At 40.4% G+C, this 14,379-nt stretch overlaps 1 protein-coding gene across 2 annotated transcripts in view; it reads right to left on the bottom strand.

Moving 5' to 3' along the window:
- The window catches only part of LOC110447370 (F-box/LRR-repeat protein 16-like), a 33,428-nt gene extending 19,517 nt beyond the window's left edge, over positions 1-13,911 (bottom strand). The window contains exon 1 of one of the 2 annotated variants that reach the window (XR_002462585.1): positions 12,042-13,911. Coding sequence is in view for 1 of the 2 variants with exons in the window: in XM_021493007.1 (XP_021348682.1) it covers positions 12,042-13,195 (1,154 nt within the window). In the remaining variant the exon portion in view is untranslated. The remainder of the gene's footprint in view (positions 1-12,041) is intronic. The other variant, XM_021493007.1, reaches the window with a different exon arrangement.
- Between the last annotated feature and the right edge of the window lie 468 nt (positions 13,912-14,379).

The raw sequence follows: 14,379 nt of genomic DNA, 5'->3' as shown, positions 1-14,379 counted from the left end.
ATATGAAGTACTATGTCTGGTCCCAGGCACCCTAGTACATCCTGTTATATAAAGTAATATGTCTGGTTCCAGGCACCCTAGTACACCCTGTTATATGAAATACTATGTCTGGTCCCAGGTACCATAGTACACCCTGTTATATAAAGTAGTACGTCTGGTCCCAGGCACCCTAGTACACCCTGTTATATAAAGTAATATGTCTGGTCCCAGGTACCCTAGTACACCCTGTTATATAAAGTAGTATGTCTGGTCCAAGGCATCCTAGTACACCCTGTTATATAAAGTAATATGTCTGGTCCAAGGTACCCTGGTACATCCTGTTATATAAAGTACTTTGTCTGGTCCCAGGCACCCTAGTACATCCTGTTATATAAAGTAATATGTCTGGTCCAAGGTACCCTGGTACACCCTGTTATATGAAGTACTATGTCTGGTCCCAGGCACCCTAGTACATCCTGTTACTTTAAATAACCCGGTTTGGTCCAAAGTACTCTGTAGTAAATTCTATGTCACTTAACAAACTGTTTTATTAAAGAACAAACTATATTCGCTAAAATTGTTAAGAACACAATTAGTTGCTTTGTTTATGGCAATATTTTACTTGTATATTTGTATATTTCCCCGTTTCATTTAGCTTCACGTTTTACTCTACCCTCAATCTCAGTGATCGATATTCAAGTTGACGTATATTGATAGTTTACTGATATTCTTACTCCACTCCACACGTGTTAATAGGTAATCGATATCGTTACACTTAAATCACACATTATTTGTAACTAATCGATATTCTGACCATGCTATCAAAGGAAATCGATCACGGTTACTTTATTAGCACATTTAGTGCTAATGAGTATTAATTGATACCGCCACCGAGCTGCACTATTAGCACTAAACGGTGCTGAATAGGACACAGAAGCTTTCACTATCCTCCGGCGCGTGTCAACTATAGACGCTGAAAACTAACTCGTTTATTCATTTCAATCATCAAAGATGGCTTTGTGTAACATGTCTATTCTGCTACTCCCGGGGTGGATTATGCTGTAGTTTTATGTATGTCTATAAACTCGTCTTTTCCTTTGTTGACTGTACTACCGTAATACCGGGGTGAATAGCGTATGGCAGTATCCATAGTCACTGTGTCACAGGGATTTGAATAACGTTAGTCGCCAGCATTTGATCTCACCAACAGTAAATGTTAAAGGGAACGTGATGGGTTAGATGACTCGTGTACAATGTATTAATATATTTGTCTCGTCATTTCGTTCCGATATAAGGTCTATTTCCGTGTCTAGGCTTACAAACACGGTGCGGTCGCCAATCAAACCACAGCAATGCAAGAGACGCATTTCATCCTCGGCCGATGTCAACATTAGTCCGAAAGCGCTTTAGAGTGGCTTATGTTAGCTAGATAGGGCGCTATATCAAATGTTGTATATTTTAGCCCACCATCATCTGATGGTGGGCTATTTAAATCACCCTGCGTCCGTGGTCCGTCGTCCGTCGTTCGCCGTCCGTCCTTAAACAATTCTTGTTATCGGTATTTCTCTAGAAGTACCAGAGGGATCTTTCTCAGATTTAAAAAGGATGTAGGTTCCCCTTGGTCCTAAGCTGTGCAGAGCAACTTTTGAGACTGATCGGATAAACAACATGGCCGACAGGCAGCCATCTTGGATTTTGATAAGGAAAGTTTGTTATCATTATCTCTCAAGAAGTACCAGAGGGATATTTCTCAAATTTTATATGTAGGTTCCCCTTGGTCCTTAGCTGTGCAGGGCAACTTTTGAGACTGATCGGATAAACAACATGGCCGACAGGCAGCCATCTTGGATTTTGATAGTGAAAGTTTGTTATCGCTATTTCTCCCAAAGTACTTGAGGGATCTTTTTAAAATTACCGCTATTTCTCCGGAAGAACTAGTGGGATCTTTCTTAAATTTTATATGTAGGTTTCCCTTGGTCTCGCGTTGTGTATGTTATATTTTGAGACCGATCATAAAAACCCAATGGATTAAAAGAAGAACTAAACAGATCTTTCTGCAATGATCGATTCTATTTCTTTCACATTAAGTACTGTACTAGTAAATATGTGAAATGACAAACTCACTTTGAAGGTTTGCTTTTATACACATCAGTATTAAGTTTAGATCAAAAGTTACCTCAAGGTGCATTTACTGTTAACATGACTCGATCAAACAGATTACAGGAAAGAAGAGAAAAGATCGAACTGACAAAGAACTAATGAAGATGGTACAAAGGTTGGCGCCAAGATCCCTTTGGGATCTCTTGTTTATTTTTTATTTAATTGTCAATTGATGATTTCTTGTAATGTTATACAGCGGGGATCAACAAACTGTCGAATCTTCTCGTCTCAATTAGTATTTTTATTGTCGGTGCAATCACGGCGGAGAGCCGCTATTGTTGGACATAACGAGAGTGTAATGTGGGTGGAAGTATAGAAATCATCACTATGTCAGCATGGTAACAATTTAAATTACAACAAACAGGAACTGGACCAACCTACACAGTTTCCTCACCGTATCACATTCCATTCAAACATACACTGTTCTGTGACGTTTCAGTCGCAGAACGAGCACCACCTGTTACATGCCAAACCCAGCTTGGTACACGTGTAGAACAAACCCAGGCGTGTTCTTTGTGTTGACGAACTCGCCAAGGGGAGTCGTGGGTGGGAGGGGGTAGGGCAGCCGGTCTGAAGTCGTGGGCGGGAGGGGGAGAAGGCCCGGTTGTTTACTGTTCCTACGATACACGGGAAGCTACTGAAAGGATGATGAGATAAAAAGGGCACATTCCGCACTAAAATATAGCTGTTGTTCCACCATAAGTTTTAAATTGATTACATCATCACGTTATACCACAAGGAAGACCAGCATCATGTTTACACATAGATGACCAGAGACGAATATACGTCTAGAAAGTCATTACTAGTAATAATATCACTTTCTCAAGCAAGTGCCACAAACAACTTTCGGGATGGGTCATTTCTAGTAAATTCGCCGTTAACGTCCGTACTTTGTTGCTAAATAGGTCATAGTTCAGATTACACATTCCAAAGCTAAACAGGGAAGGTATGTACAGCCAAGTCGGAACAATTTCGCAATTGACTGGCGATAAGTTCCGGCTAATGAGGCCTGTTTTGACGCTGCTGACCTGGTCTAGGGGTGTTTGACCCAGACTGTCCCTGTCGATAATAACTGTTGTGCTTTACATGAGGGCCACCTACACTTCATTACGACATCAAACCGCAGCTACGGGTTAATTACACTGGTATATAGCACGTGGTGTTACACTATAACTTGTCCAGTAAGTAACGCCCTAGAGAAGTCATCTCGGTATCTGGACCGATAACTTTAGAATTCCCCTGGTATTATTGTTTACTTTGACAACCATCTGAAACGGAACTGGAGTTGGTCGATCATTGACGATCAATTAGATCAATTGCTAGTGCGTCCGCCTAGAGTTCGGAGGGTCTCTGGTTCGAATCCTAGTCTGGCCGTGCATTTTTCCTCTCCTGTTACATATTCGCATGACAAAAAACACCGAAAATCGACCAATGGTACGATGTTACCACATAAATGACCCAAGGGTAGAACAGACCAATGATGGAAGTGTTTACACATAACTGACCAATGGTACGTTGTGATCATATAACTGACCAATGGTACGATGTGATCACATAACTGACCAATGGTACGATGTTACCAAATAACTGACCAATGATACGATGTTAACACATAACTGACCAATGGTACGATGTTACCAGATAACTGACCAATGGTACGATGTTACCACATAAATGACCAATGGTAGAACTGAACAATGGTACGATGTTACCACATAAATGATCAATGGTAGAACTGAACAATGATGGAAGTGTTAACACATAACTAACCAATGGTACGATGTTACCACATAACTGAACAATGGTACGATGTTACCACATTACTGACCAATGGTACGATGTTGCCACATAACTGACCAATGATACGATGTTACCACATTACTGGCCGATGGTAGAACTGAACAATGATGGAAGTGTTAACAAATAACTAACCAACGGTACGATGTTACCACATAACTGACCAATGATACGATGTTACCACATTGCTGGCCGATGGTAGAACTGAACAATGATGGAAGTGTTAACACATAACTAACCAACGGTGCGATGTTACCACATAACTGACCAATGATACGATGTTACCACATTACTGGCCGATGGTAGAACTGAACAATGATGGAAGTGTTAACACATAACTAACCAATGGTACGATGTTTCCACATAACTGACCAATAAAAGGATGTTTACACATAACTGACCAATGATACGATGTAACCACATTACTGACCGATGGTAGAACTGACCAATGGTGGAAGTGTTAATACATAACTGACCAATGATACGATGTTAACATATAACTAACCAATGGTACGATGTTTCCACATAACTGACAAATGGTACGATGTTACCACATAACTGACCAATGATACGATGTGATCACTTAACTGACCAATGATACGATGTTAACATATAACTGACCAATGGTACGATGTTTCCACATAACTGACCAATAAAAGGATGTTTACACATAACTGACCAATGGTACGATGTTATCACATAACTGACCAATGGTACGATGTTATCACATAACTGACCAATGGTACGATGTTACCACATAACTGACCATGAAACGATGTTTACACATAACTGACAAATGATACGATGTTAACACATAACTGACCAATGGTACGATGTTACCACATAAATGACCAATGGTAGAACTGACCAATGGTACGATGTTACCACATAACTGACCAATGGTAGAACTGACCAATGGTGGAAGTGTTAGCACATAGCTGACCAATGGTACGATATTAACACATACCTGTCCAATGGTACGATGTTACCACATAACTGACCAATGGTACGATGTTAACACATAACTGACCAAGTGTACAATGTTACCACATAAATGACCAATGATACGATGTTACCACATAAATGACCAATGGTAGAACTGACCAATAGTACGATGTTACCACATAACTGACCAATGGTACGATGTTAACACATATCTGACCAATGGTACGATTTTAACACATAACTGACCAATGGTACGATGTTAACACATAACTGACCAATGGTAGAACTGACCAATGGTGGAAGTGTTAGCACATAGCTGACCAATGGTATGATATTAACACATACCTGTCCAATGGTACGATGTTACCACATAACTGACCAATGTTACGATGTTACCACATAAATGACCAATGGTACGATGTTAACACATAACTGACCAATGGTACGATGTTACCACATAACTGACCAATGATACGATGTTACCACATAAATGACCAATGGTAGAACTGACCAATGGTACGATGTTACCACATAAATGACCAATGGTAGAACTGACCAATGGTACGATGTTACCACATAACTGACCAATGGTGCGATGTAACCACATAACTGACCAATGATACGATGTTACCACATAAATGACCAATGGTAGAACTGACCAATGGTACGATGTTACCACATAACTGACCAATGTTACGATGTTACCACATAAATGACCAATGGTAGAACTGACCAATGGTACGATGTTACCACATACCTGACCAATGATACGATGTTAACACATAACTGACCAATGGTACGATGTTACCACATAAACTGACCAAAGGTAAAAGCTCAAATTGATTATATACAATTTCACCGTTACGTACTGTACCAATAGGGAGGGAACTGTCGGCACTTTTCGTAAACGAGGAAATACTTTTTCAGTTTAAATTTTCAGTCAATTGTACATGTAGGAATGAAACCAAAAGCATATATTTGCCATTGACCAACTAACGTCATGTACACACTCACATCTTGCATACGTAGACTGTTAGATGGATCTCTGCCGAGTAGACCGTTATGTCCATTTCATTGCGGTCATCGCCTATATTATTGATACAATGTATAGGTCGTGATAGCCGAGGTCGTGATAGCCGGGGTAGCTACCTCTCACTCATTACTGCTGGCAATGTTTGGTATAACGACTGGGTTATTAAGGTTGTGACGTTGTCCGAGTGGAACAGATCGAGAGATACGACGACACAGACTCCCTGTTCACACATCATCTCGAAATAATCGTTATCGACAAATGTGATTAACTTCAAACGTGAAATGTGGTAGTTTTGAAACATTATCTTTGTTTGCAGTATCTGTCTACTTTTGAAAATCGATGGCTACTCTCTATAATAGGTTTGTTCACATATGAATATTTCATCAGTAACGGCTATGTGAGCACGCTACGGTAACCATCATCGATGAACGGGGCCATACCAGTTCATATATATACAGTTATTCAAGAGGTTATAAACAAAAACATGACGTCTACAAGATACCGGACTTATACTACCACCGCATGACGCCGTTCTTAGGGCCCCACGCGGCTGATCATACATATTGATGAGGGTTTTCAGAAATAACGTATATGGGGTCTGCTTTAGCATAGCAACCGTTGGTGTGACCGACTACTGTGATTGGGCTCATACTGGCGTAATGTTTATATTTGGTTTAATATCGAATACTTACCTGTCTTTTAACGATTCATCAGTAACAACGCCCGTGCCACACAGGCTAATGGACGTAAGATGTACAATAATAAAAGATTTCCGTAGAAAGGAGATGGGACAGGCGAACATTCTTTCTACCAAGCTTAAATCAATGGTTCTGTCTGACTCGATCAGGAACACTGGCGGACACATTTACTCAATACAGATCCTTTTTCGGATACAGCTCAAGTCACCCATTTGGAAACTTATCTTTCACGATATAAAGAACACGCCATATGGCAAGAAATGCGGTTTGCCTGCCCGAGACGCGAGCGCCGAGAGATTGGAGGTGCCCCCTTCAATTAAGCATCTTATTGTGTATCCAACTGGACTTAAATTTCCTGAATATGTATCATTTTTCTATTTTATCACATGAGTATAGGTCTTGTCTAGTCTACTATCTTGTAAAGCTTATAATATACTAAGTTCATTTTGACGGTTGCGGCCGTCGTCATTGCGCGATGTTCTTGCATATTTTTTCAGGATCCGACGTCTGATAATATGGCTTAACTTTCCTTCTAATCTTTTCTACATGATAGTATACGGGGCAAGGCGCGTACTGCCGAATGGTCANGGGGGGGGGGGGGGGGGGGGGGGGGGGGGGGGGGGACACCACTCCCAATGGGAAAAGGTATAAAGTCCTCCCCCGGAGATTAAAACACCTCTCTGCTATATTCTCGGACATGTTTACTTGCCATTTTCATTCTTTTATGACCTACTGTATATCGAACTTTAATGACGGAGTACCATTTTCATCACTGTGTAGATCGAGGCGAACAGGCAATGTTTTGTCAGTCGATAGCATACAAGTTTCGCTCGAGTTTGTGCACTTTGCTAAGACACGTTCGTAGAGCGGGCCTACAGATTGACAGCCAGCAGTTTATACAATTAGCATCTGCATACAACGTGGTTGCAATATTAAATCAACCGTCGCGACAATAATTTCATTTTCTTAAGTTGCAATTTCAGTTTACCACGGTTGGAAGACAAACGGAGCGATGATTTTTTTTCTGGCGTAGTAAAATAATTATTGTTTTTCAGTTAAATGTCAAGGTTGATATCCAAAAACATTTTGTTTGCTGAAAACTGAGGGACACCCAACGACGCTGTATTGGTCGGAACAGCATACATGGGCATGATCGGATGTGAGGGTTTTTTGTGAAACGCAGAGTGAAATATCGACAAATTTTGTCGAATTCAGATTGCATGTCAGAAACCGAGCAGAGAATGCTATTGAACGGTGATTTATTTGACACGCAGTATCCGACACAAGAACGCCAGAAATAGATTCGAACCGGATAAAGAACGCAAACAACATCAATACGTCGATATATTGGAAGTGACAACTCTCATCTGTCCTACGTCAGGGAAAGGCTTTTTTGTCAGAGGAAATGCCTGACATGGTAATGGTCTACGTACACATTAGTTGTGTAGAACGGTTCACATATTGTCTTGGAGGGTTCACATGTAAGTGTATAATGGTTCCGTAACATTAGTTGTGTGCAAAGGTTCACACATTGTCTAGGATGGTTAACGTTAATACATACGTGGAAGATGGTTCACGCATCATAGCTTAGCATGATTGAATCACACATATATGTAGGATGATTTATCTGTCATTATACTTGTAAGATGGTTAATACATTATACGTGTTGTATGATTAACAAATTTTGCGCTTACAATGGTTCACGTATGTGTTGGATGGTTCATACTTTATATGAGTTAGATGATTCACGTATTATACATGTTAAGATGATGTTTCACATAGTATACGTGTCGGATGGTTCACATAGTATACCATACCTGTAGGATAATGCACACATAGATGCGTCGAGTGGTTCACACATTATGTGTGTAGGATCATAGTCTGGTTCACAGAAAACCTCTCCTTTGTGGTCCACTATATAGACTCGTTCTAGAATATTAAGTTATTTAGAAAAGAAATAAACTCTAATAAATTTGATCACTTTGGTGTCTGATTCTAAGTTCTCAAACTAGGGGGATATTAGCTAGTAGTAAAATGCGGCTGGGAAACAGTATAGGTTTTCTCACTCATGATTAACTGGGTATACCTGCTAAGAGTTGGTAAACAATTTTGGTTACCCACTTGTGTCTTCAAACAATTTGAAAATTAACTAATTCTCGCTAGATCTTCGTTATCATCTTCTCATCGGTCCCGATAGAGACATCTGATCCATTCACACACATGCACGACGTCCAGAGAGAGCCTGATTGGGTCGAGGATCAGGTTGCATTCCCCGTCTTCGTGAAGGAACGGACGTTTCCGGTATTTGAGGAAATCAGTGCCGAACTAGTATAAGGAAGTGAATTCCTCCACACCGACTGGCTTTTCACTGGTAGTGCTTAAAGTACATGTTGGTATTTATGTATGTATTACAAATGAACACGTTTCAAAACCACCAATTCCTTAACATGCGTACACTCCTACTGGCTACGCTCTAAATGGAACCGAACTGCAAAATGTAATTTCCATACACAACCAACCACACATATTCTTTCTATAATCTTAGACTGTAGTTACACTATTTCCATTCCCCAAACGCTATAATTACAATGTAACTAATAATATACCACTCAAATTATTTTATTAATTACATTGTCATCCCTCCTATGCCACTCTAATTACATTGGTACATTTCTATTTGTTGCTCTAATTACATAGTTACATTTCCTCTGCGACTCTAAAGGTTGTTACCAATCTTTTAATACTCTTTATTATATTGTAACCATTCCTCATAATCCACTACACTAATTACAATGTAACCATTTCTCATAATCCACTACACTAATTACATAGTAACCATTCATCTTTGATTCTAATTACATTATTACTCTAATAACATCATAACCAAGCATCTTCTACTGTAATTACATTGTAACCATTCCTCATAATCCACTACACTAATTACATAGTAACCATTCATCTTCGATTCTAATTCCATTATTATTTTTCTCTTATGCTCTAATTACATTGTCACCATAACTTTAATACTCTAATTACATCATAACCACTCATCTGCTACTGTAATTACATTGTTACATTCCCTCTGCGACTGTTATTGTGTCTTAACCACTCATCTCCTACTGTAATTACATTGTTACATTCCCTCTGCGACTGTTATTATGTCTTAACCACTCATCTACTACTATTATTACATTGTTACATTCCCTCTGCGACTGTATTACATTGTTACATTTCTTCTGCTACTGTAATTACATTGTTACATTCCGTCTGCGACTGTAATTACATTGTTACATCCCCTCTGCTACTGTAATTACATTGTTACATTCCCTCTGCTACTGTAATTACATTGTTACATTCCCTCAGCGATTGTAATTACATTGTTACGTTCCCTCTGCTACTGTAATTACATGTGTTATTGTGTCTTAACCACTCATCTACGACTTTAATTACATTATATTTCCTCTTCAACTCCTATAGCATCGTTGCGTTTTTACATCGTTGTCAGTCCTCTTTGAATTTAGTTACATCGATACCGCTCATCCGCGACCCTTATTAAATCGTGACCAATCATCTACGATTATAATTACATTATCTTTCCTTTGCAATTCCACTTACACTGGTTCGATATCTTTACGACTCTAATTGCACTGTTTCGATATCTCTACGTCTTAACTTACACTGTTTCGATATCTCTACGTCTTAACTTACACTGTTTCGATATCTCTACGACTCTTCTTGCACAGTTTCGATATCTCTACGACTCTACTTGCACAGTTTCGATACCTCTACGACTCTAATTGCACTGTTTCGATATCTCTACGTCTTAACTTACACTGTTTCGATATCTCTACGACTCTACTTGCACTGTTTCGATATCTCTACGACTCGAATTACATAGCATTCTATATTTACATCGTTACTATTCATCCGCGATTGTTATTACATTGTTACCATCCTCCACTACTCGTTGTCGGTATGATGTGACCGGGCGGAATGATGTGTTTGGTTCCTTCGGCATGGCATTTCAGTGAGATAGCACTATAAAGTCGGCATCAGATCCGCGCTATCACAAGGAGGCAAGCACACCAACATACCATGTCTCATGCATACACACACGCAAGCATGCATACACTACACACATGGATGCACGTCCTTAAATGACCTTAGCTGTTAATAGGACGTTAAACAAAACTAAACCAAACCAAAATATTACTCTTATCAAATAGTTACCATTCCGCCTTAGGCTGGAATTACACTGTTATCATCCCCCCGTCTCTTATTACATTGTTATCTTTTATCTGCGACACTGATTACATTTTTTATTTATTCTTTGACTCTTAATTAAATTTTAACCGTTCCTCTAATACCCGAGCAACATTGTAGTTCAGCCATTTATTCGCTACTCCAATTACATTACTATCATTCCTTTTAACAGTTGCTTTGTTACCATTCCTCTTCGAGACTGATGTCATTGGTAATGACGTGTTACTCTCGTGGTAGAGTAAAATGAAAAACTATTGTGTGTTGACATTTTTTGGGATTGAAATGACCCTACTTTTTCCTCGTAGTTCTGTGTTGTTGATATATTCTCGACAAATTGTTACGAAATCTAGCAATTCACTTTTACCAAAGTACATTCATGTACGATGGAGCCGTACTACGCATAAACACACGGGGTAAACACTGTCTGGGTACAATTCGCGACTTCAAACCGCTCAGAATCATGTTGTGTTCGCAAAATATTGAAAAAGGAATTCCATCAAGTTCTTTAAAACCAAGTGTAATATGGTGTAATGTGCTAGTTGGCGTCGTTATTGGCGGGTGATATGTAACAGTAACGCAGTATGGGCGCTCGTGTCCCGGGTAGAACATCTTCTGTAAGTGTAGCACTGCTGGCGTCTAGTTCATAATATTGTTTAATAATGAAAGATAAAAGATCGTTGGCAGTGTGGATTTTTGGAATAGAATTTAAGATCTAACATGTTTATTAGCTTGCCACAGCTGTACATGCTGTTTGGAAAATTATGTCAGGTATTTTGATATACAGGAACTATACGTATATGGACGTCGTTGTGAGCAAGTATCGAACACACTGTTCTGCCATTTCCCCCCAATATATTAAAAAGGTATTGTGAAAATGACAAGAATAATATTTTTCGACAAACGTACTTGTTTAAAAGATATAACATCAATATCATACTTTACACCTGGTCTGCAAGGACATGAGCTTGTGTCCGAGCTAATCAATACATTTTTGCATCCTTTAATTATGTATGTTCTTTTGTTTCCGGTTTGATCAATTCAACGATGCAATGACGTTATTTTGTTTCCAATTTAACCAATTCAACGGTGCAATGACGTTATTTCGTTTCCGGTTTGAAAAGATACCTGGAGAGGTGACGTTATTTTTGCTTGGTAATTAACTCACCTGTCTAGCACAAGTTCCTCCAGTTGACTGAGATCACAGGCGATGTATTCTAGGGAGGCGTCCGTTATACGCGGACACCAGGACAGATCTAGCGACCGCAGCTTACGTAGGTTTTCTGCAATAAGTTCCACACCGTCGTCCGTAATTTTACTGCACCCGGACATACTGAGGACGGTAAGGTTAGGCAGGGAATGTACTATGTTCACGATCCCGTGGTTGGTTATTTCCCAGCAGGATTGCAGTCTCAGTAACGACAAACTGTAACTCTGTTTGGCACTGAAAAACGCCAAAGCGGCGTCAGTCACGTGGTACGCTTGAAGATTCAACTCGTACAACGACGGAAGCAGCTGAGCAATGGCGCCGACAGTGTCGTCGGCCACATTGATACAGTCGTTTATCGTCAACGAGACGATTTTCGAGTTAAGACACGACCAAAGTCCTGTCTCAGTTAGTTCATTGCACCCCGAAAGCTCAAGTCGGTAGATACAAGGCATACGTTTAAATAGCTGTTCCATCCCTGTGTCGGTCACGTTGGAGCAACGCAAACCTACCGAACGTAATTGTTTTTTACACGTGGAGAAGTGATTGACGAAGTCCACGAGGTCATCGTCAGTGGCCCCGAACAAGCATATTGAGTCAAAGCTCCTCATCTGTAGGCTTTCATAGAAGATCCGCCTCATGTCCTCCTCGCGACTGAGGTCGCGACAGGATATGATAGGGATGACGTCCAGCCAGAAACGGGGGTGGTACAAGATGGCTTTCCAAGTTAGGCACACCTGTGACAACACCCCCCTCTCTTCAGCTGAAAAATACATGAAAAATTTAGATAAAAACCTCTCATACATGAAAAGATCATGAATAGTTTCCGGTTGGTGCCTTCCGAACAAACTACGGATTTTCCTGGCAATGAGAGGTTTTGGAGAGCGGACTACTCTGGCACTCATCGCACCTCCATTGGCTATTCTCGCTTGACCTGTTGTTTCCCTCGCTGTCACCGCTGTTTGTTGATGATGTTGCTGTTGTTGTTGTTGTTGTTGTTGTTGTTGTTGTTGTTGTTGTTGTTGCTGCTGCTGCTGATTTTGTTGTTCTCTGTTAAATCTAAGTCCTCGGATACCGTTAGATATTTCCATATAAGCCCTACGAATTGTAGACATGACTAGTCACAAATACTCGTCGTTAACGATGCCTCCTTGTGGAGCCGACCACAGCTACTAACAGCGTGTGATTATCTGTGAGAACTGGATCTGTACTTTGAAGCATTTTGTATCCTGGACATTTCATTCACATGCACGGAATATGTATCGACCGATGGCAGCACGGCCCGGGGGGTTCAGTTAACCAACGCGTTCATTGGCGGTGTGATGGCAAACTCACACCAACGCGTCTTATGATTTCCAATCACACTGTTTATCTGGAGCACATGTACGAAATCTGTATCACATAAACAAGTCACATATTATCATCATTTAGTTTCACGTCTTCAATGTATCGAATAAAACTGGTACATACACGACCAATCGGGTCGATAGCTTGACAGTAGCACACATACACAATACTCCGATGTGTTCTGTACCGCGTCCTGCTGAACACGGCTTCCTCTGTCCTTAGGAACCAACCTAGTTATCCTCATCTTATTTAATTATACAAGCTGATCAGAGGTGAGCCACGGTATGTAATACGGCCCACAAAGGCCGACCTGTATACTCGCTCGAGTGTGGAGAGCAGATGTCGCTACAGAGGCTGAGTCTAAGTCATTGTTTCACAGTAAAAAAAGCACGCGCACATCGCTGAGGCCGTGCTGCATGTTTGCTAGCCTGCCTGTGTCTGTCACCGAGTCGACAGTACCAATACCATACACTCCAGAACACGCCCCGACACACACAACTCACACGCACAATCGATATGCTTCTATTTTCACAGTCATTAATTATTAGCGGGGAATGGCTGTATTTCATACAATTTTCTATTAACCTAGAAAAACAACATATAAGGCGCGGGAAGCGGTAATGTGCCATAAATTGTTGTTAAAAAATACCTGGTTCTCATAGAATATTAGTTTTCTCGAGTCTGTGCTAGTGAATAGGTTCTAGTATCAGCAATCTTACTGTAGTATCGTTAGTCGCACTCGGCATCAAACACCGACGTCAGATCACACATGTACCCGAATCGATCGTGGACGCTGTCTGAAACGTCTGGGCAGTATGGATAGCCATGCATGTTAAAGCAGGTTAATAGGGGGTCTCATGGAACAGACGGATCTTCATCATTATGTTGTAACATGATGAACAGAACCACATATTTTACGAAATAGAACAATTAAATATCCTCGTCGTCATGG

The sequence above is a fragment of the Mizuhopecten yessoensis genome, unplaced genomic scaffold (assembly GCF_002113885.1).
Source record: "Mizuhopecten yessoensis strain PY_sf001 unplaced genomic scaffold, ASM211388v2 scaffold3339, whole genome shotgun sequence".
NCBI classification, from domain to species: Eukaryota; Metazoa; Mollusca; class Bivalvia; order Pectinida; family Pectinidae; genus Mizuhopecten; species Mizuhopecten yessoensis.
The sequence above is the reverse complement of the archived record's forward strand: the minus strand, read 5'-3'. Positions and strand labels throughout refer to the sequence as shown.